At 37.7% G+C, this 25,519-nt stretch overlaps 1 protein-coding gene across 4 annotated transcripts in view; it reads right to left on the bottom strand.

Annotated features, from left to right (window-relative positions):
- Positions 1-25,519, bottom strand: part of MAPK10 (mitogen-activated protein kinase 10) — a 276,377-nt gene that overhangs the window by 105,258 nt on the left and 145,600 nt on the right. For all 4 annotated transcript variants that reach the window (XM_056111174.1, XM_056111173.1, XM_056111175.1 and 1 more), the window contains one exon: positions 10,808-10,977. In XM_056111174.1, coding sequence (XP_055967149.1) covers positions 10,808-10,929 — 122 coding nt within the window. In that variant the 5' untranslated portion in view covers positions 10,930-10,977. The remainder of the gene's footprint in view (positions 1-10,807; positions 10,978-25,519) is intronic.

Raw genomic sequence — 25,519 nt, 5'->3', positions numbered from 1 at the left:
GTAAGGAGAGGAAAACTGAGAAGGAACCAGTATCGTTGCTTTGCACTGTCTATTATTGCCTCAGGAAAAAAAAGCTATTTGTAGCTTAATGCTCTCTCTCTCTCAAGGAGGCAGTAATTAAGGGTTTAAGTTGAAAAAAATTAATGAAAAAAGGCAGAGATATCACGATCACAATCATCCTGTTGTTCATCGATTGCCTCGAGCAGGCACCAGTAACGTCTCCTTCGCCCTAGCCCTGAGATTTTAAAAAGTGCCATATTCAAGGCTCTTTCAGGGTTAGGAGAATGAGACCCATCATTGTTACTGGTATTTGGCATATTGGGTACGCCACAGGGAATTTGCCAGACTCTGCTGTGTGGGCAGGTTACATTCGGTAGCCTGCCAAGTTGTCCAAAGTAAGAATGGGATAAGATGTTGCACAGCCGCCCCTGGGTCTTGGCCGCTGATGGGATTACACGGCGTCAGGGCACCAGTTGGTGGGTGTGACCCCTGTCTACTGGAAGATGGAAGATCTGGATGGAGGATGCTCAGCCCCGATCCGAGCAGGTTTGGAGATCTCAGCCCCGGGACCCGCATGCCTTTGTTCCTCTGCCGATACCTTCACGCGTGTGGAGAGTGGTCTCAGCATGGTGGTGGCTGGTTCTGGAGGTCTTTGGCTGCCGGAGCTCTGCTCGGGGCAGGGAGGGAAACTCAACCCGCCTCCCTCCAAGGAGCCCCGGTGAGGACAGCCAGGCACGGGGGCAGAGATTTAAAATATGCTAACATTCCTGATGTGGATTGTAAAAATGGAGTAAAAATCCTAACTTTTACTCTCAGGGGGCAAATGGAAATTTGTGGTTAAAGCTGCATCATTCAGCATAAAAGCTCATCAAAAACATAAAGAGAAATACACAACAATATTGTGAGTCATATTTGCAGAAACATGATCATGCCTTCATTCAAGACCCACTGATGCTTTAGGAAGCTTCTAAATGAGTTTATCATCAACCTCATAACAACCTTCCTTCTAACTTCTGTCCTAAAGAAGGCCAAAAGGCCTATATGACCATGTTAAAAGTTAAACATCCAATGTTTAACATATAGGGATTTCCCCCATCTATTTAAATTATTTGGGGGACCTGAGAATGCTACTACTATTAATTCATATGGATTTTTTTTATCGGTACCATGCCTTAAAATAACCTATGAAATCATTTCAGGTAGAATTATTCTACTTTCATATGGTGGATGCAGGCAAATAGTTATCCCTATATAAATATCCCTGTAAATAATCAAAGTAAAGATTATTTGATCAATTGCTCATTTAAATGATCTTAAGATCTATTTATTGAGTGATACCAAAGTCAATTTCCAAAGCTCATGTTCTCCAATATAATGTGCATACAATATCCATAACCTAATGATTTAGCAACTATTCAATTTGGAGACTTTCTGATTCAGATATGTTAACCTTCTGCGATTTACATTCTAAAAAAGAGTAACGTAATTCCACCTTTCCTGAATAAAAAGTACGACAATATCATATTTAGAAAGTAATTTTATGTGTATAGCTTGTTAACTTTTTGAGTCATGGGAGATACTGCTATTACCACCACTTTATAGATTAGTAAACCAAGGTTGTGGGGAACTAAATGAGGAATATCATTCTTTTTTTTATGAAGCTCAATGGGAAATTTAATTATTTCATGGTGGAAACTATTTATGATTATGTCATATGAGAAAATAATGCATCTTAAAGTATCTGTAAGTGAATTTTTAATATTCAAATGTGTAATATTTTGTAGAATTCAGAGAACCTAATTCCCTTACTAAGTTAATGAGCAATAGATATTAGCCACTGCCATCATGTGCGTTAATATAGTCTCGTTTCATGGTGTTTGTTCTGAGATAGATTGACAGATGTTTCCTAACCTTCCCCAGCCATTTTGTAAATGGGTGCTATTACTTCAAGGATGATTCAAAGCATAGGTGGAATAGTTTGAATTCACCATCAAAGAGAAAAAAAATTGCTAAAAGCATCAGTGAATCAATAATGTCATTTTTTAAATAAAACAAGTGCATCAGAAGGGGAGGTTTTTTAACCATTCTCTCTCAAGGCACACAGAAGCTTTTATTATTTGAAAATACCAAAAGTGACTGCTTAACTATTGTAACTTGACTTGGCATCAGTACCTGTAATATTTTTGAGTATTGAACATTCTGTTTTGGTTTGGTGTGCAGTTTGAATTTCGACTATGTGCTTTAAAGAAAACTCTATCCTATTCATAGTAATTCCACCTACCAGAACTATGTAGGAAGGCATAGATGCAAATTGCATTCCACAATTTAGAAAACAACAAAATAACACACACAAAAATAAATCCTCTCATTCTTTGCCCCTATTAAGGCATTCAGGAAGCAGCAGAGACTTCTTCCTTCAGGAGTAGTTCTGACTTATATGCCTTAACAAGTTATCAAGGACACTGAAGATCTATTCAGAGTGGGTCTGTTAATCATGTCTCAAATTCTTTAAATGTTGGGTAGATACTACATTGTATCTATTTTATTCATTACGTTATACACTTCTTTTAGAGCAAACAGGGTTTAAACATATACTTTTATGTGTATACTTTTATGACCAGATGCTGGGCCAATAAAGAAACTTCTATGCAAAAATGCTGTGTTAGACTTTTCATAACCAGTAGCAAACTTATAATAAACTTGGTTTGTTCTATGACAATGTCTCTTTATAAAATGTTTTGATCCTTGATCTCTTTCGGTGTAAATCATACAGGGCCTTTTCTTCTAAGTCTATAAGTAAGGAATTTTAAACTTTACTGTTTAAACATCCCTGTGTAACCTGCTCAAACTGACATGATTTTTTAGGCTGTCATCACTACCCACTCAACAAAGGAAGGTGATAAAATAAGAACACATAAATGCCTATGGTTCTAACGAATATTAAATTTTAAATCTAGATCAAAATGTAGATCTAGAAGATCCACATAAGAGTCCATTGCTATAAGCATTGTGAAGGTAATTCACTTAGAAATTATTTTCCAAATTTGGGGAAAAAATAAAAATTACCACATAATTTAAAGAAATAAAATGCATTTGTATAGCATATAATACTGTCCTCCCGTTGTTCATCGATTTGCTCAAGCAGGCCCAGAAACGTCTCCATTGGAAACTTTGTTGTTACTGTGTTTGGCATATCGAGTATGTCACGGGGAGCTTGCCAGGCTCTGCCATGCAGGCGAGATACTCTCGGTAGCTTGCCGGGCTCTCCGAGAGGAGCGGAGGAATCGAACTCGGGTCGGCCATGTTGGCTGCGTGCAAGGCAAACGCCCTACCGCTGTGCTATCGCTCCAGTGATATGTGCATTAATATAAATTAATCCACTGAATTAGTGTATATGTATATACATATATCAATTATACATTATGCATTTATAGAATAAGTCCAATTTAAGATAACAAATTCACTAAATTATTTTAAGTCATCTAACCATTAAACATAATTATTTCAATTTTAATGAAATGTTGTCCTCTGGCTCAACTGAAATTTTAGTAAAGTTTAGTTTGTAATATCACATATATTATCTTACTTCTAAATATTTTATTTTCTAGACACAAGTTTTTTAATAATAAGCAGCCTAATTATGCTTTACTCAGTACTAGGGATGGCTAACAAATTAGTTTTCATGTAGATCTCAGAGTTAAGTCAAAGATGGAAAGAACTTGGTTTTTAAAGTAATTTAAAACCATCTAGTCGGTTTCTTTCCCAGTAATTATTTATTTCTACATCATTCCCAAACCTGAACACCTGAAGAACTTACCATCAGTACTCATCAATACACTGGCTCGGCTCTTCACATGCTACCTGTCTGAATACAAGGTTCCATCCCAATGGAAAACCAGCAGGACTGTACTACTATACAAGAAGGGAGACATCCACAACATTGGCAACTATCGCCCAATCTGCCTATTGTCTATCATCTACAAACTGTTCACTCGAGTCATCCTGAATAGGATTAGCAGAACACTAGATGAAGGACAACCGGGTTCCGAAAAGGATTCAGTACCATAGACCATATCCACACCATTACTAAGCTCATTGAGGTTTCCCAGGAGTTCAAGATGCCACTCTGTGTAATGTTCATTGATTTAAAGAAAGCCTTTGATTCTGTTGAGACGGAAGCGTTCATAGAAGCCCTAGCCAATCAGGGCATACAAACTCAATACATCAGGATCCTCTGTGAGATCTATTACGGATTCACTACGAGGATCTCACCATTCTACAAAGAAGTAAGCATCCATGTCAAGAGAGGGGTTCGGCAGGGTGATACCATTTCACCGAAACTCTTTAGTGCCACCCTAGAGAACATCATGCGAAGACTGGAATGGGAAAGAATGGGAGTGAAGATAGATGGTCGGCAACTACACCACCTCCACTTTGCTGATGACATCGTTCTAATAACACCAAACATCAGCCAAGTGGCACAAATGCTGACCGACTTCAACCGTGAGTGTAGAAAGGTCGGACTACAGCTGAATCTTACGAAGACAATGTTTATGAGAAACAGCCTTGTTCCTGATGCTCCATTCGCTCTCAACAGAACCACCATCTCCGAATGCAACAGTTATATATACCTAGGTTGAGAAATCAACATGATGAATGACCTGGCACCTGAGTTACGCAGGAGGAAGAGAGTGGCTTGGAATGCCTTCAAGAGCGTTGAAGAAATAACTAAGAGGACAAAGAACCTCCAGCTACAAGCACATCTCTTCGATTCCACTGTTCTTCATGCATTAACATATGCCTCAGAGACCTGGGCCCTATGAAAACAAGATGAGAATGCTATTCGGGTCTCCCAAAGAGGAATCGAAAGAGCTATGCTTGGAATTTCATGCTTCACTCAAATGAGAGATAGAATCCGGAGTTCTGATCTCCATCAACACTCAAGAATCAGGGACACTGTCTCATTTGCCAAGGCATCAAAAATCAGATGGGCTGGACACGTAATGAGGTTTACAGACAACTACTGGACTAGAGCCATTAACTGACTGGATTCCACAGGACGTCAAAAGATTGCGTGGACGCCCACCTACAAGATGGTCAGACTTCTTCGTCAAGACCCTGAATGATCGGTTTGAGGCTCTACATGTTCCTAGAAGGAATAGATGCCATTGGGCTATGCTAGCACACAACAGGGATGAATGGAGACATTACTGGCACCCGCTTGAGTAAATCGATGAATAACGGGGATCAAGTGATCAAGTGATCCCAAACTTTATAAATTAGTAAAGCTGCAATAGAAAAATGTGTATTTAAAATTGCATACAATATCTTTTTCATCATAATAAAGAAAATTTTCTTGAACATGAAAAGAAAAAAAAAAAGCAGACCAACTGTGGCACGACTTCTCTCCTGAACGCGATGGTTGACTTTTGTCACCACTGTTGCCGACAGTTTGAATCATCTTTGGGGAGGAAAAAACAGAAATGTTTTGTGGCTTGGCACACAACAGCAGAACAGAAGTGAGAGAAGATGCCAAGCCCTGTGCTGTTAACGTCTTCCTGTGTTCTTATTTTGTTCAAGAGATGATACCAGAAACGGTGCTAACGAAATCCACTTCTGATAATTGACAAAACGTTCAGAAATAATTTGTTCATCTGGCTCCTAACCACTGTTGTTAAAAACTCATTTTACAGATTATTTTTCAATTCCCCACCTAGGAGGATACAGGAAATTTCTTTGCTCACATAGAGAAACAGTAATTCTCAAGATTTGTTTGTTTCTATAGTTAATATTATTTTTTCACTGTAGAAGAAAAATTGCATTGATTCCATAAAAATTACATTAGATTCCAATAAATGTTTCTCTTACTGACAATATTTATCATCTGTAGTGAAAAAACAATGGCATAACAGTGGTTAATGTCTCTTAAAGATGTTTCAGAATTGCGTTTGCTTCCTGATAATAATTTAGCTATAAAGCAATGCAAAAAAAGGAAATAAGACATAAGAATCCAAAAGCAAGTTTAAGGTAACTGGAACAGTATAATGAAAATCCATCTCAAACGAGTTAGGCATTTGGAACTTTTGTGACATACATACCTTCTGTGACATACATACCAATATGCGAATATTTATACCTAAAAATCAAATTCCTTCTTACAGCATACTCACATCCATACACATTTATACCCACAATTCTATAGTGACACATACAAAAAAATTTAAAACCCTCCTTTTCAGAACTTGCTTCTCCATACTTAATCTATGCTCCACACAAAACAAGGTTAAATAAATCAATGACCTATTTCTGTTCCAGTCTCGAGCCAGGGGCCCAGACACTAGCAGATTTCCATTTCTTTTAGTCATGCTGTTCAGGATTTGTATGAGATATTCAGAATAAGAAAACGTAAGATTTTATGAACAAAAGAAAGGCGTGTATTTCGGGAGCATATCTGGGAATGGAGATATATTTAGTGTGAGGGAGTTGGGTGAGCTCACTGTTAACAAAAGAGACTAAAATGAAATGAAAGACAGCTGGATAGAGAAGGCAAAGAAGTGTGAGATTCAGCAAGTGAAAATAATTTGTATTTTCCATAGTACCAATTAGTATTCGTATCCAAGAAAAATAGCATATTGGATTAAATCTCAAGAGATCAACTAGTCATAAAAATTTCTTGGATACTTGATACCTTCTAAGTGATCTCACAGGAGGCATGTGCCAAGTTGCCGCCCTCCTAAAGCCCCTGCGGTCACATTCACAGCCCAACAGCTGCTGCCATGCCTCTGGCTGAGCTCCACAGAGTTGCCAACCTGCTGAACATTTCGACTAGACCAGGTTTTTTGACTGAAACTTCTGGGCAACCTCCTCCTACCCCCACCCCCACCCCCGTACTATTGGAAGCCCCGGCAGCCACACCCATGTCCCACCCATGTAAGCTCATCAACCATCCATTCCAGAGACTCAGAAATAAATCTCAACAGAGGTCACCTACTCACAAAAATGTCTTGGGTACTTGGTACTGAGCATCCATTGAACTCGAGAGGGGGGTGGGCCAAGTTTCCATCCTACTAAGCCCTGGCAGTCACATTCACACCCCAATATGCCATGCCTCCAGCCAGACTTTCCAATTAAATATTTGTGATTCTCTGGAGCGACATCTCCAAACTCTAGAATACACATCCCAGTAGTAGTACACTCGATTGGACAGGAATGTAACGTAGAAGCCAACTAATCTTGACTAATAAAAACATAACACAGAAGGCTTAACTTGCAACAAAAGCTTACTAAACCCTCAGACAAGAACTTAAAGTATTCATGGTGAGACACAACAATTTTCACAAATTTTCTTTTACTGAAGTATTTTTTGATTCAGTTAGCCATTTAGTGATAACAAGCAATGTAGCACTGTCCTCCCATTGTTCATCGATTGCTCGAGCGGGCACCAGTAACATATCCATTGTTGGACTTGTTATTACTGTTTTTGGCATATCAAATACGCCATGGGGAGCTTGCCAGGCTCTGCCGGGCAGGAGGGATATTCTCGGTAGCTTGCCGGGCTCTCCAAGAGGGGCAGAGGAATCAAACCCAGGTCAGCCTCATGCAAGACAAACTCCCTACCCACTATGCTATGGCTCCAGTCCTCCTCTACCAATATGATGAAATATTGCTAAGATAAATGAATTAAGTTACAATACAAGCAATGTAAAAATAAATTATTGTGGGCCTGCTATGGGGGAAAATGCAGACAATGGTGGAGAGAAGGTGGTGGTGGGATTGGGGTTGGAATATTGAATGCCTGTAACAAATCATCATGAACAACGTTGTAAATCATGATGTTTCAATAAAGTGGGGAAAAAAAAGCACATTGCAGAGAAAAATAATGATAAACTGACAAAGCTAGTTAAGGGTACTTCGAGGATGAGAATCAAGGAACTAAAAATTCTACTCATGTCAAGAATGGAATGTGCTGGATTTTTGATGTCTGTATTCGTGGGAGCATGGAAAATTGTGGGGATGAAGTAGGATCCCATTTCTGCCCATTTATCAATGATTATGCTAACTTTACTTCTATTCAATATATAGTCAAGAATTCATAATCCTAGAAAATTTCAAGGATAACTTTTAAGATTCAGTTGCCTTTGACTGATACATTTATTGCATTGTCATAAAGCTAAATTGTAAATTTTACTCAAGGTTATTCTATTTATTTAAATCTATTATTATTATTATTATTATTATTATATTCATCACGACGATCACGATCACGATCACCCTGTTGTTCGTCGATTGCCTCGAGCAGGTGCCAGTAACGTCTTCTTCGTCCTAGCCCTGAGATTTGTTTTTTAAAGTGCCATATTCAAGGCTTTTTTTTATATTCATACCAAAATAAAATTTTCCTTTCCATTCCTCATTAGGGGAAACGAAAGCCCTAAAATCATACAACAATATTCTGGGTAGTTTGTTTTTTAATATATCTGGCACAATCTATTAATGTCTTCAGCATAATGCTGCCTCTTTGGATCTATTTTTGACTCATTTAAGGCTTATCAGCTTCTTTTCACTGGAAGTGCTCATTTTTGGTGTCAGTTTTATATGAAGAAAAATGCATGAATCCCAGTATAGAGAGTATAGTGTGTAGGACATTTGCCTTGCATGTGGCCAACCCAGATTCAATCCCTGAATACCCCATATGGCACCATAAGCCCCACTTAGAGTGATCCCTGAGTGTCGAGCCAGAAGTAAGTCCTGAGCATCACCAGATGTGGTCCAAAACCGAAGAGGGGAAAAAACCTCAACTAATCCCAAAGAATACCTGGGCATCTGAACAGAGAATATTTGGAAAACTTTCTAATATTCTACAAGTCTTCTTTAAAGAAAGGGAATCAGGTATAATTTCTTTTTCTGTCTTCCATCTTCTCTCATAATATTTTTTAGTTTTGTTTTGATTTCTATTTTTGTTTGAAAATCCTTCATTAATACAGTAATCTAACTGGGATATTTAGCCTCCAAGAGGTACGTATACAGACAACTGGAGAATGAATAAAATCTGAACATATGCTTTTTTATAGAAATAAACTTTATCACTATTGAATATAGAAATTGCGGCCAGAGCTGCCATACAGTGGGTAGGGCGACTGCCTTGCACATGGCTGACCTGGGTTTGATTCCCAGCTTCCCATATGGTCCCCCCATCACTCTCAGGAGTAATTCCTGAGTGCAGGACCAGGAGTAGCCTCTAAGAATTACCGGGTGTGAACCAAAAAGCCAAAAAAAGAAAGAAATTAATATAATTCCTCCCCTATGTGCTTTATAGTCCTAGTAATTTGGTTGTATGTGACTAAGCCATTGAAATATGTGACCTGACAGGAAGACATAAATATAACAGTTTAGGGAAAGTTGAGAGTCACCCTAAGCTTTGAATATCATAGCTCAGTGAAATAACTTTTATAAAACCTGGAGTCTAAGATCTCAGTAGTAAAGGAATCTGGCTTAGCTTGTGTTTTCGTCACACAAAATCATTATGAACATAGTCACTTAAGCAATGCAAATTTGTCATCTTCCATAGGTTTACAAATCCTACAGAATTTTTCCAAACAACTACAGACTGAATTTTTTTCTGGGGGTGCTAAAAGAGATACTGTTTTCTTGTTTAGTTGAGTTTGTGGGCACATATAAGTTTCTGGGGGTCATATGTCCGGTGTTCCCAGATTCTTGCTGAATTTCTCTGCCATTGCATCTCTCTGACAGCATTCCTACACCTTCCTTTAAGGATCCCTGTGATAAAATTGGTGCCTTTTGGATATTCCAGAAAAATCTCCCAATTTTAAAACCATAATCTGTCACTGGAGATACAGTACAGGGTATGTGCCTCTCACCTCCCATGCAGTTCACTCTGATTCACTGTTCCTTGCACCAAAAGTTTCCCTGAGCACACATCTGGGAGTAGTCTTCAAGAACCACCGGCTATGAACCAACCTCTGCTCTCCATGTGATGAAAATAAAACAAAACCATAACAACACCAGAGAATAAGGCGCATGCCAGTGCCCAGTCCTAATTCAATCCTGGCATTACATGGTCCCCTGAGCATCAGCAAGTGCAGCCTGGAGATCCCCAAGCACTGCCTTGGTGGCCCAGCTGTCCCCAACACCACAAAGCCTGACCACCACTGCCCTTCCACTGAGCTACAAATGGAAGCTATCTAAAGAAATGATTATCAGTAATTATCAGGTGTATAGCTGATACATCAGATCTTGATTTGTCATCATTTCAGTCTGTCACTCAAAAATGCCATAAGGTATGGTTACTAAGGAATCCAGATCTCTGCGGAAACATTTGGCAAACTTTTTTAAAATATCACCTTTTCTAATAGGTTAAATAAATTTTAAATTTTAAATTCAAAAGTCAGAGGAACATTTGAGGTATAATTTTTTTGAGGTATAATTTTTAACTTCAGAGAAGAGAGAATTTTCATTTGGTCATCTTCACACATGTTCCCTCATTTATTGCCGTCAAATTCCAAATATTTGTTTCTAAGTGTTTTAACAATAGGTAGAAAACTTCCAGTTCTCTTGGATCCTCTAAGTTGTTTTTTAGTAGCTGTCTTTGAATTAAAAAAAAAACTTATTTGTAAAGACTGATCCTTATCAGAGGTTATGCATGTTGTTAGAAAATTAGTCATCAGTGTCCATAATTTTATTTTTCTGCAGAAAATTTCCCCCGAGGCCATGTTATTTGTCTATGGTTTGTGTGTTTGTGGCTGGCCAACACACATGTCTTTACAAATCTAAGTGAATGCATCACACTTACCAAACTATTCCCTGAGCCCCAGAGCCAATCGGCTTTAAATTCTGGTAGCGCTTGAGAACTGTGAAGGTTGAGTCTCCCACTTCCACACTGTAGAATTGGTTGTCAACTTTGCTTTTGCTCATGTTGTAATGTTTGGCAATATATGACACATCCACTTGTTTATCAAATCCCTGTGAACAGAACAACGAAGGATAAATAGAGCGAACAAGCAGATTTATAATGAGACACAGACAAATGCCACAGCAAATCTATTATCATTCTATAAGCCTGTTTCATGCAGAAGGATGTGTGTACGTGTATACACGCACATCCACTATATAATATATACACACTGTGTAATACTTTATGTAAATAATGGACAAAAAAATCTCATGAACATACATTTTTTTGACATTAAAGCCATAATAAAATAAGATTAGATCTGCATGATATTTCCTGATGCTTCATTAAAAGCATTAATTTGTTATGGAATAAATGTCTACTAAATATATGTATATATATGTACTGGTTCCAGAGGTTATACTAGATTCTTCAGAGATAATCTGACATGAATAATTATACCAACCATGTTAAAAATGATCAATGATAATTTTTAGGACCATTTAATCTATATCAAAAGGAATTAAGGTACAAAATAATACAGTTTTAACTTTTATTAGATATCCTTAAATTAAATGATATTGACTTCACTTATTCTATGAATACCAAATATTATTATCCTGCATTAACACTTTAGTTCATATCAACATTGTTTCTTTCTCTCTTTTTTTTTTTGTCAGCCCCATGCAAGGCAGCACCCTACACAGTGTCCTACCTCTGGGGGCAACAGTATTCTAAAATGCAACATGGCACTTCCTTAAATTTTGGAAGGTCAGGTTTTCAATATCTTATTCTTTATATTTTATATATCTAGGAGAAGTTGCTATATATTTAACAACTGGAGAGGGTAGTCTCGGAATTATAATTAGGCTCTTCCTTGTGATTCTCATAGAAACCCTTCTAATCTCCTTCTGCTTTTTGGTAATTTCTTGAGATTTTGTGTTCTCAACAGGTGCTGTTGGTTCACACTCCAAACCCAGCAATCAAAGATTAATTATTATAAAAAATTAATGGTTCTACAAAGGCAGAGCTGTAGACCAATGGAACAGGGTTGAATATACTGACGTTCCCCCCCCCAAGTATACGAGCATCTAATCTTCGATAAGGGGGCAAGAAAAGTGAAGTGGAGCAGGGAAAGCCTCTTTAACAAATTATGCTGGCAAAACTGGACGGCTATATGCAAAAAAATGGGCTCAGATCTCTGCCTAACTCCATGTACAAAAGTAAGATCTAAGTGGATTAAAGACCTCAACATCAGACCGGAATCTATAAGATACATTGAGGAAAATGTTGGCAAAACCCTTCATGACATAGAAGCTAATAGTGTCTTCAAAGATGTCACACCACTGGCCAAGCAAGTGAAAACAGAGATAGATAAATGGGACTATCTTAAACTAAGAAGCTTCTGCACCTCAAAAGAAACAGTGACCAAAATACAAAGACAGTCAACTGAATGGGAAAGGATATTCACCAACTACACATCTGATAAGGGGTTAATTTCAAGGATATACAAAATACTGGTTCAACTCCACAAAAGGAAAACATTCAACCCCATCAAAAAATGGGGAGATGAAATGAATAGAAACTTTGACAAAGAAGAAATCCGAATGGCTAAAAGACACATGAGAAAATGTTCCACATCATTAATCATCAGGGAGATGCAGATCAAAACCACAATGAGGTATCACCTCACACCACAGAGACTGGCCCATATCCACAAGAACAAAAGCAACCGGTGCTGGCGCGGATGTCGTGAGAAAGGGACACTCCTTCACTGTTGGTGGGAATGCCGACTGGTTCAGCCCTTCTGGAAAGCAGTATGGATGATTCTCAAAAAACTAGAAATTGAGCTCCCATTTGACCCAGCAATACCACTCCTGGGAATATATCCCAGAGAGGCAAAAAAGTATAGCCGAAGTGACATCTGCAATTGCCTGTTTATTGCAGCACTCTTTACAATAGCCAGAATCTGGAAAAAACCTGAGTGCCCGAGAACAGATGACTGGTTGAAGAAACTCTGGCACATTTACACAATGGAGTACTATGTAGCTGTTAGGAAAGACGAAGTCATGAAGTTTACATACAAGTGGTACTACATGGAAAGTATCATGTTAAGCGAAATGACTCAGAAAGAAAGGGATAGACATAGAAAGATTGCATTCATCTGGGGAACATAAAGTAACAAAATAGGAAACTAACACCCAAGTATGGCAGAGATTAGTACCAGGAATTTTACTCAATGACCCGGAGGACAACCACACATGTTAGGGGAAGGGGGAGCTCAGAAAGAGAAGGGAACACCAAATAAAGGGTGTTGGGAGGATCCGCCCATGATGGGAGAGCATGCTGAGGGTAGACTGTCGACCAAGCATGATTGCCACTCAATGCCTCTTTTGCTGACCATGGCACTCAAAAGGAGAGAGAGGGAAATGCCCTGCCACAGAGGCAGGGTGGGATAGGGGCTGGGTGGGGGGAGGGGATGCTGGGATCCGAGGTGGTGGGAAATGCGCACTGGTGGAGGGATGGGTGTTTGATCATTGTATAATCGAAACCCAAGCACAAAAATGTGTAAGTCTACAACTGTACCTCATGGTGCCTCACTATTAAAAAATAAATAAATAAATAAATTAATTAAAAAAAGAAAAAAAAAGAACCTCTTTTCTTTCAGCTGGGGCCATATTGTAACAATGCCCTAGTCAAATGTCTATTGCTGCTCAGAGCTCTGTCTGCCTATGTGCAGGTGTATAGCAATCGTAGACTCAAGCTCTTTCTAACTTTCTTATTTATACTGTTGATCGCAAAAGGCTAGGTCGACAAAGTGGACCCAAACATAATAAGATAACCCATTAGAAACATTTTCTGTACTTAAATCTTACTTATTTTGTCATAAATTAGAGATTTTGAAGAGAATGAGTCATAGAAAAGAAAAAAATAATAACCTGCTTTGGCAATCAGCATATTATATCTCCCTGATGACTCATAACATCAGACTCAAGTCAGGACAGAGTTACTGTCAGAAAGAAGTGCAGTTAAAAATAAAAGCAAAAATACGAAGAAGGAAAAAATTTGCAGATCTTTTAAACTTACCTAGAAGTTTTTTCTCCACACTAGAGTCTCTAATGGGGGCTTGGTGGTCTAAAAAATGAGTAAAAGTCTAAGTTTTAGCTTAGGATGAAGCCTCAAGCAGCAAAGGCAAAAAGCAAAAAAAAAAAAAAATCAAAAAAAATTAATGGTTCTAATTGAAGGAAATATTAACTCTTCATGGGCACTGGAGAAGTTTTGGGGCATTTTTTTTTTGCTATACCACAATGAATGGAGATGTGCTTTGTGCTTGGTTAGCTGACTGAACATCCTATCTTACAGTGAGGCATTCCTCAACAATCAATCAGTTCCCACAGTCTTACCACTTGGAAGGTGTGCCAGAGATTTAATTTGTTACACAAACAAACCAAAACAACAACAACAACAAAACCCTGCCTTTAAAGGTCTTAACCCAAAATCCAAATTTAAGGATCTTCACATGAATTTCACATGACTTCCATAATCCATCATGTAAAACGAAAGCTTTGCTTCTGATCCTCTGGTCATAAAGACATCTTTTTAAAAATTCTGTCCTACTTCTAAATCTAAAAATTAAGTAGTAGTACAAACTTTGCTTCTTTCTGCTCTCTTTTAAAGGGATCTTTCAATACAAATCAAGTGGAGCAGCAGGATACAAGAGGACCTGAATAGACCTAAACAAGGCCCGAAAATCTAGTGCAAGGACTTTTAAACCCCAGACTGTTAGAAAAAAAAAAGAAATATATATAATAAATACCAAACTAGTTTGTGATTAATAGAGATGATGTGACGGCAGTCTAATTCAATTACACAGAGATCCTGAAGATGACTAGATATTAAGAAATCTAGACTGTTTGGATAGGAGGGTAAAAATTCAGGCTATTTGAAAATACAGTAACAACAAGCCTGAAAACCAAGAAGCAGACTGTGAAGCATAGAACAGGAAATTAAACAAGACTATTCAGAATCAGGGCAGTGTAGGCCTATTCAAGGAGAATACAAGAGGGTTTAGTATTTAGACAATAGACGTGGAGAACGGCAGAAACAAGAACATTAGTATTTAAACAATCCTTGATTTCAACCCCAGTATCAGGAGCTGCTCTCTACACCATGTTCCATTGCTGCTCTAGACTTTTTTCACATTAGGAGGTTAACCCTACTAAAGTCTCTTCTTTCTCCCTCACTAGGGAAGATGAAAAGAAAAGGATAGAATGAGGCCAGAGTGAGAGCAGAGAGGGCAAAGCACTTGCTTACACATGCCCTACCCAGATTCTATTCCTGGCATCAACTACAGTCTCCTGAACCCACCAGGTGTGATCCCTGGGTACAGAGCCAAGAAGGAGCCTGAGCACCACTATGCATGGCCCAAACTTCCAGAAGGAAAAAAATCAAAAACAAAGAGCAACTGAAGCAGATCAGCAACAGATTCATCCTCCAAGTTTGCTTTGAGATGAATGAGGGGCCTCACTTGCCATCTGCCATATTTTTAACCCTTTTTATTCATCATGTTTCTAGTTTCCTACCATTCCAAAAGTCCTTGAAATGCACTAGTTTCATCAAACCTAGACATTCCACTTCTGTGGTCCTACTTATTCTTTTCACTTTTGACATGTTACTCTGCCAACTGCATGGCATAAATATAGTAATTACACTATGAAATGACCTTCTGTTCAAGATGACGGGGCTTAACCTTGGCACCATGCGATTTCATACTTGCTACGGTTTTAATCTGTGTAGTAGACTTGAATCCACCGCACCGGACCTCCCTCTCCAACATTTTAATATATAGTCAAACCACGGGAATTAAAAAATTGTTTTGCATCTCTTCAGACTTATTCTAATAAATGCCTAACAGAGCATCAACAGCCAATCACTCCAACAGTGACGATGTATATCTTGAGCTACTGGTTTTGGCACTAGAGATATAACAGAAAGATAAAATCCCAGTTAGGAGAGGCGATCCAGTAAGCAAGTAGTAAAACTTAATATTATAAATTCTGTAGCAACTGTTAGACAACTATCAGATGCCAGTTCTTCAAAATTGGTAATTTTTTTAAAGTAACAAAATAGGAGACTAATACCCAAGAGTGGCCGAGATTAGTACCAGGAATTTTGCTCCATGGCTTGGAGGCCAGCCACACATGCTAGGGGAAAAGGAAGCTCAGATAGAGAAGGGAGCACCAAATAAAGGGTGTTGGGAGGATCCTCCCAGGATGAGAGAAGCATGCTGAAAGTAAACTATAGACCAAACATGATTGCCACTCAATGCCTCTTTTGCAAACCACAGCACCCAAAAGGAGAGAGAGAACAAAGGGGAATGCCCTGCCACAGAGGCAGGGTGGGAATGGGGGGGGAGGGATAGTGGGATACATGGTGGTGGAAAATGGGCACTGGTGGAGGGATGGGTACTTGATGATTGTATAACTGAAACCCAAGCACAAAAATTTATAAGTCTACAACTGTACCTCATGGTATGTCACTAATAAACTTTAAAAAAAAAAATTGGTAATGTTTGAATTCCCACTCTGTGCTTCCTCTGGGCCACCATTGTCACTGGACCACAGATGTGAAGCATATGATGAGCACCTCAGGAACTTGATCTAAGGTAGAAATTACTGGTCTACTGCCCTAGATATTTGGATTGGATTTAAATTTGCCTGAGATGATTCTTTCACTGAATAATAAGAAGACATGTGATACAGTTTTGCTTGTGGTACTTAGATAGTGAAACACTTATGTAGCAGAAATAATATTTTTATTTCCACTACAGGGAACATATTTTGTGTCTCTATGGGCTGCCAAGTTCCACTGCTTGTGGCATTCACAAAATGCAAGCCAGAGTCTTAATTTGGACAAGGATATCACTACACCTTAAATTAAAATATTTCAAGAAGTCCACTTCCTCATCCTTATACCTAAAGTTTCACAGTCTCAATACTCAGACAAGGCAACAGTTAGAATCTAACATTAGAATCTAAATTAAAGGCGCTAGAATTGTTTTATTATGCTAATTATTCATAGCCCTCAGAAATTTCCTGTATTGTTTCCCAGTAAATATTTAGAACATAACAGTTTCATATAATGTGAAAACTATCTTTTGGACTTGATGATTTGCTAAATGAGTAATACAATCACAGAAATTATATCAGTAGCAAAATTTTCACAAAGAGATAATTACAAAACAAAAAGAAAAAATCCTGCTTAAAAGAAATACCTAAATTCCATGACATATTTTCTGAAATAAAAATTATCAGAGATCTTTTCCCTCCATTTAAGAGCACATAACGTCTCACATTAATAATAAAATCATAATTTTAATCTGTTTGTCTTATGTATAAATATGTGTTTATTTATAAACAGATGCTAATTGGAAATGCAAATATTTTAAGCACTGCTTTTGAAAACAAATAAATAAAAGATGTGTAAGTTTAAAATAGAGTAACAGTGACTTGCCTTAGTATCAGCATCTCTTTTTCAGGCCTAAAAATCATAATCCCAAAATCATAATAATTCCTTCATTCAGCAACAAAGAAGAAAACCGGCTGGAGGGCCACACAGCTCCTGGAGAATGCTCCGGGCCCCAAACAGAGCCGATATCACCAGGAGGCCCCAGATGGGGTAGTTGCTGCCTTCCCACCTTCTCCAGATGGAATCCCAGTGACCATGAGCTTCTACAAGCATGGCTATGACATGCGGGTACCAGGACATTTTTTCCGAACGGCGCTTACGCGGCGGCGTGACATTTCTTTATATGCAAAGTGATCAATGGAAAGTAAATCATCCAACATTTCTCCCTGAAAATCAAGCTTGAATGGTGGTGGAAAAATCTGAGCAAAAGATAATGCCCAACCAAAATGCATCTGGACAGTGTATTTAACTATGGTGCTATGCCACCCTGGGAGGGGAAGGGTGTCTGTCCCTCCGCCTGTCCCCCTCTGTGGTGGCAATATGGTGTCCTGCATTATTTAGAGCCTAATGAACAGCCAGGTCTGAATGTTGGGGAAAATTCCAAATAACAGAGGTGGGTCTTTTGTCGTAATATTGAATGTGATCAACGGGGAGAGAGGGAGAGAGAGAGAGAGAGAGAGAGAGAGAGAGAGAGAGAGAGAGAAAAGTGGAAATCTGCCACACAGGTGGGAGGGGGGTGAGAGGGGGGTATACTGGAGTTCTTGGTGGTGGAAAATGTGCACTGATGAAGAGACTGGTGTTTGATCATTGTATGACCAACCGAGACTTGAACTGAAAGGCTTTGTTACTGTTCTCATGGTGATTCAACAAATAAATAAAAAATATAAATAAATAAATAATAAATAAAATAAAAATCATAATCCCACAAACATACTTTTCCGTCTCATAGATCCAGATACTATACAATCGAAGTATTTCCAGTTATCTCATGAAAACAAATAGTTCCTTCATTCAGTATGTTAAATTTTGCCAGAGCACTAGTGCAGTGGAGTAGGGTGCTGGTCTTGTATGCAGCAGACCAGGGTTTGATACCCAACACCATGTATGGCCCTTCAAGCACCAACAGAGTGATTCCTGAATGCAGAGCACGAGAAAACTCAGCATGGCCAGGGATGCATCCCCCAAAACGTACTCAAACATTTGGGAAGAGTGTTAGAAATTCATAATCACTCATTAGTGCTCACTAAAATGAGCGGGGTTCAATTCCTCACATCCTGTGTGAACCCTTGTGCATCGTCAGGAGTAATTTAGAGTGGAAAGGCAGGAGTAAACTCTGAGCATTGCTAGTTGTGACCCCAAGACCAAAATAAATAAATAAATAAAATTTTAAAAAATAAAATAAAAGTCTCTCTCCAGAGGGGGTAAAGAAATCAGTATTTTCATTAACACTTAATCATAGTGAATAAATATGCTTCACAAATACCAAGAATCCATATAGAAAATACCTTCAATTTCTTTACTGAAATAAATTCTCAACATTAATGTCCTGAGTTCATCGTTAGAAAGGTATAAAGTGGCCAGACGTGACAAAATAAAAATTTTTCATTCTGCTGCTTATAAGAGATACACTTAAATTGGCATGATAGATACTGACTCAAATTAAAGGTTGAAAAGTAATCACAGTAAAATTGCAGCCTAAAGAGGCATTAACAGATAAGTTTATATCAGACAAAACAAAATAGGTACACAATTTTCAAAGGTGATAAGAGGGGCTGGAGCAATAGCACAGCGGGTAGGGCACCTGCCTTGCACGCGACCGACCCTGGTTCGATTCCCAACATCCCATATGGTCCCCTGAGCACCGCCAGGGATAATTCCTGAGTGCAGAGCCAGGAGTAACCCCTGTGCATTGCCAGGTGTGACCCAAAAAGCAAAAAAAAAAAAAAAAAAAAAAAAAAAAAAAAAAAAAAAAAAGGTGATAAGAGACAGAGAAAACACACACATAATATGATGAAGGTATCAAAACATCAGGAAGACAACACTCGCTAACATATATGCTACAAAAGGAATATATATAGATATATAGATATATCTGTCACAACTACTAACAGCCCTAAAGTAGATATCAATAGTAACAGCAGCACAATAACAGAAGGAAGTTTTAAAACTGCCTCTCACACTGAATAGATCAACTTGAGAACACACCCCTACTCCTGCCAATAAAAGTAACAAGAAAGAAAAAGAAAGAAAAAGAAAGAAAGAAAGAAAGAAAGAAAGAAAGAGAAGAACTTGCTTAATTTATTTGTTCTCAAGTCCAATCCAAACAAACAAACAAACTAACCTATACACATTCTTCTTTAGTTCCCATGGAACATTCTCTGGAATAGCCAACATGCTGGTATACAAAACAAGTGCCCATAAAATCATAAATATATCAATCAGATCCATTTTTTCATACCACAATGCTATGAAGGTAGAAAGCCATGAAAAGAAAATTGGAAAAATCTCAAACATTTGGAAGCTAAACAACCTACTACTAGTCGATCATTGAGAAAAACATGAAATGAAAAAATAAATGAAAAGCTTCCTGGAAATAAAAGAGAATGAAGACACAAGTTATCGGAAGCTGTAGAATATAGCAAAAGCTGTGCTAAAAACGAACTTTATGGCAATATAGACTTATACCAGGGTAAAGTCTCAAATAAATAAACTTCATATCTTCAACAACTAGGAAAGAAAATTGAAGTTCAAAGTAAGGAGGGAAACAGACAAATAAAAATTAGAGTTAAAAACAGTGACAAGGGAATTAAATGAATAAAGATCAGTGAAGTCAAGAACTGTATTTCGATTTTTTTTTAAGAATGAGCACGAATGACCATCTCTTAGCTAGACCCATGAAAGAAGAAAAAAACTAAACAATCATATAATAAATGAAAGGGAGACCTTATAACAGACATCACAAAAATACAAAAGATGGTGACATTATTATTAAAAAAAACTATACCAATAAATAGGACAATCTGTAAAAATAGGTAGGTTTTTTAAAGTCACACAACCTCCCAAGACTCAGAAGTTTGAAGTGGAAGAAACCACTACCAATCCAATACATAAATCAAAGCAGTATCAGAAGTCTCCTCCCAAAACAAACTTCAAACCAGACAAGTTCACTAGAGACTTCTTCCAATTCTTCATTCAAAGGGGAGTTATCTCATTCTTAAGTGTTCCCAGAAATCTAGTAAAAAGGAATTCTTTTGGTTAGTTTCTATTAACCCACTATTAATGCAAAAAAGCAGAGGCATCGCTCAAAAACAAAATTTCAGACCAATATTCCTGTTGAATATAGATGCAAAGAGCAGTGAAGAAAACTCAACCACTACTTCACACCATACTTAAAATTTAATAGAAAGTGAATTAAAAATGTGTCATAGAGATAGTGAAGTGAGTAGGGCACTTGCCTTGCATGCTGCCAACAAGGGCTTAATACTCAACATGCTGTATACTTCCTAAACATCACCTGGAATGATTCCTAAGCACATGGTTGGAAAGAGTCTTAGGCACCACTGGGTGTGACCCCCCTCCCCCCAAAGAGAACCAAACCAACCCCAAACAAAATGGATTAAAGATATTTATGTTAGAGGGGCTGGAGTGATAGCACAGTGAGTAGGGCGCTTGCCTTGCACACGGCCGACCCGGGTTCACTTCCCAGCATCCCATATGGTCCCCCAAGCACCGCCAGGAGTAATTCCTGAGTGCAGAGCCAGGAGTAACCCCTAAGCATCGCTGGGTGTGACCCAAAGAGCAAAAAAAAAAAAAAAAAGATATTTATGTTAGAACTGGATACATAATATATGGAAACACTTTATGTTAGAACTAAAAAATACCTTATGGTTAGAACAGAAAAATAAAATTAAGGTAAACATAGGCAGAACTCTTCATGACAGAACTTCAGAAGTTTCTTTAAAGATATGACTCTATTGGCAAAAATAGCAAAAGCAAAAATAAAGAAATGGGACTACGTCAAACTAAATCACTTCTACCCTGCAAATGAAACTATGGCTAAAACGAAAGGTTTTTTTAAAAAGAAAGAAAGAAAGAAAGAAAGAAAGAAAGAAAGATACCCTACTAAATGGGAGGATTTGTGTTAACATGCATATGACAACGGGCTAATACCCCATAAGGACCCAGAGATTCTACTCAGTGACACCCATATTTAGAAAACAAAAATATTAATTGAAAAAGATGCATACCTATATTCACTGCAGTGCTATCTAAACAGACAGGATCTGGAAATAACCCAGATTCCCAAAGACAGATGAGTAGATAAAGAAATTGTGGAATACATATGCAATGGAATTCTATTTTACTATAGGAAAAGATGAAATCTTGCAGTTGGTTCAACTTGGATAGAACTGATGAGGGTGTCATACTAAGTCCGTGAATCAGAAAAAAGACAAGGACAAATACCAGGTGAGCACTCTCTTGTGTGTGTACTATAAGACACAAAGCTAGGTAACAGACAATGGCCAAGAAAACAAATCCTGAGATTTCGACAACAGAGCTGTGTTTACTAAGGCAGACAGGGAATGAAGGGGAGTGAGCAGGGGAGGACGGAAGGAAGGCATCTAGGGACCACAGAAGAGGGACAACGACAAGTTGGTAGTGTAGTGTTATGCTTTGTATGACTAAAATATAAATATCAATACTAACGCAAATAAAAAGCATTCAGTCTTCCACTAGATGTTAACCCTAATATATAAATTTAAATATTGCATTTTATATTGATATCATAGAGTATCTTTATAAAAGCTTAAAGCGAACTAATTTCCTCTAATTCTCCAACTGCCAAAATTTTTTTAAATTATGCTAAAAGACTCCATGACAGTAGGTAGAGAGGAAATATTAATTTAATCAGCTCTGTGGATAGACTGCTTGCCATACTGACCTATGAAAAAGAACCTTGGGCAATGAATTCCTATAATCACTTCAGCTGCTAAGGAATTTGCAAAGAAAAATACTGCAACATTATGGGTCTTTTTTCTGAAGGTGCCCAAAGTCTTGTGCATTTTTCTCAAATTTCAAAACATATTCCACAAGCACTCCCCCTGCGTTCCCATTTCTGCATGATTGTCCTATGTTACTGCTCCGAGCCGAAAACACTGAGATTTAAAGATTTTTTGAGAGGTTAAGCTTTCTTGGTTTCTTTTGAATGACAGAGCTAAAAATAGAGTTGCGCCTGGATAAGTTCTGCACTTAATAGCTGTGCAACATCGAGCAAGTCATTTTAGTCTTTCCTTCATTTATTATTTATATCCTCTGTGGCTCCAAAAAGGTTTTGTGGGACTCTTCATTAAAGCTCTAGAAACGATAGAGCCACTAAATCTGGTTTTAAGAACAAATGTCAAATAAAGCAGGTAAGGAGATGGCGGCTTTACCAGAGGACTTAAATTATGAATGTCTACTGCCTTTAAGACACAACTACGTATCCGGAATGCCAAAAGAAGAAATAATGGCAACAATAAAACCAGTGAGTGACAGTTTTGATCCATCCACTTCACAGACTGTACCATAACCGTATATAGAGAAGATAAAAATTCCTTAGCATTTAATTCCAGGGAAAAATATATTCAGTATGTTATATCTGGAATCCGATAACAATACTTGGAGTCAAAGACACAGAAATATTTTCATATGACTTATGAATGATATGCTATGTAAATAACGTAAATCATATTTATTATTACATGGTATTACCATGATTTTCAATATTATTGAAAGAGGACCAGTATTAAAGGCTTACATGCCAAACTGGTTTGATATTGTTATGTACTATATTTAGCACTAATATTAAATGAGAAAAGTGGAATTCATAAACAGTGCTTAATTGGTTCAGAGTATTAGAATTATTAATTGATGGTACCAATTAATATGAATTGAGATTTGTCAATTTGTCAACTCCAAAATATGCTCTTTTCTTTTTTGGCATTTGGGCCACACCCAACAGTGCTAAGGGGACTTACTCCAGGCTCTGTGCTCAAAGAAAACTCCTTCTGGCAGGCTCAGCGGACCATACAGGGTGCCAGGGATTGAACCCCAGCCAGTGGGGAGGCTCCTATCCACCTATCCAGCTAACATCACTGGACCTATTACAGGATGAGAGGCAGAGCCCCACTACTGAGTGGGTTCAAGCAGCCTCAACTCCTCACCTGTCATATTAAGGGTCCATGCCACAGCTCCTTCCTGCCTTTTGCCTGCTGCTCCATCATCCCAGGACGGGCAGAGAAGACAGAGAGCAACCTCGAGTTTAACCCCTCAGCATCTGGGGTGGAGACTAAGAAGACTCACCCCCAGTGCAGTAAAAACACTAGAAAATGAATGGGGGAAAATATGTAGAAACCCATGAAGCTCAATGAGCAAAATCAATACCATCAACTACTAAATAACACCAGGAAATCCTCAGTCTTTAGTGGCAGTATGATGAGGACATTCAATGAGTTCAAACAAATTATAGCACAGGTATTCAGCAAAACACAAGTACGGGAATAAAAACGCAAAACCTACTACACTCAGAAATGATACAAATGAATAACATGGTAGGTGACATTTTAAGAAGTCAATAGGAGCTCTGAACAGCAGAATGACAGGAACTGAGCAAAAGATCCATTAGCTCCAAGCTGAGAAGGAAGAAACCACTAGGAGAAGGTGGAAAATAGTCCAAAAAGAAATGAACAGTGTACCAGAGTTCAAGAGGAACAACATAATAATCACCAGAATCCTGAAGAACAGGGAAGAAAATGTGATGAAGAAACAATAATTAAAGAAATAATCATTAAGAACTTTGCAAAGTTGAGGACTATAGGCATTGAGATCCAAGAGGCCGGTAGAGTCCCACTGAATATAGATTCAGTTAGGAAAACTTCAAGACACGTTATACTCAAATCCAAAGAGAAAACCCAAAGATAGAGACAGAATATTGAAAGTAGCAAGATCAAAAAAGGAAATAACATACTAAGGAAAACACATAACAGATAACAGATCTATCAAACGAGACTCTACAAGCCAGTAGAATATGAAAAGATAGAGTACAAAAACTCAAAGAAATGAACACCTTATCAAGTATACTAGATTATCATTCACATTTGAAGGAGCTCTACAAAGCTTCATGGACAGACAACAGCTTAGGGAGTTCCTAGCCTTGAAACCATTTTTGCAAGAAGCATTAAAAGAGCTCTCTTAAAGGACAGGAGAAACTTTCCATCACTGGGCACTGGGTGTGCACTCACTAATGATTCACATGGATGTTTTCTACTGAATTAAAGGAGGTTAGAAATATATAGCAATTAATCTTCACAACTTGACTTTTATTGATTTATTTTTGCTCATTCTATTTGGCATTCCTTTAATTTTTATTGAACCAAGGAATATAAAATAAATTTGTTATGCTTGTCAAGGGGGCCAGCTGGGGGTAGAAGGCAATCTAGAGAATGAGTGGAGGGAAGGGGTCATTGGTGGTGGACTTGGTGTTGGAACATTGCGTCTCTGAAACGACTCTATTCTGAACAACTTTATAAATCACAGTGTCTCAATACACATTCCTGAAAAATAGTTAAAAATAACTATATAATATCAACAATAAACAAACAAAAAGGTAAATGACTGCAGTGTATTCACTAATCATTAAACATAGCAGGAATTAAATCATTATGATTAGAGTGGATCAAAATGATTCTGAAATGTATAAATAGCTGTGTTAAAAGTGGTATTAAAAAGTGGTTGATTTCCAATTAAAGAGATATTCTAAATCAATATTTATTAAATATAATAGAAAGTTTGCTTCAAATATACCCACAGCTGAAAGGAATGACTCAGGTTACTACTGTGGCTTTATTGACTAAACTTTGTTTATGTACTGACTTTGCATTTAAAAAAAAGAAAAGCATTCCTTTACTAGAAAATAATTAAATATTTTCAATTTTGGCTACTCTTTACAATCTAAGGAACTATATGGGAAAACAAAATAAAACAGTAAAAACTCAAAATGATTGAACAATTTTTTTCTTTTAGAACGTTATACTGGGATTGTTAGTTTTGTCATATTCCAAATAATACTTTAAACCTTAAATACCACAGTCATCTTTTAGAATTTAT

Source organism: Sorex fumeus, unplaced genomic scaffold (genome assembly GCF_029834395.1).
Source record: "Sorex fumeus unplaced genomic scaffold, SorFum_2.1 ptg000013l, whole genome shotgun sequence".
NCBI lineage: Eukaryota > Metazoa > Chordata > Mammalia > Eulipotyphla > Soricidae > Sorex > Sorex fumeus.
The sequence above is the reverse complement of the archived record's forward strand: the minus strand, read 5'-3'. Positions and strand labels throughout refer to the sequence as shown.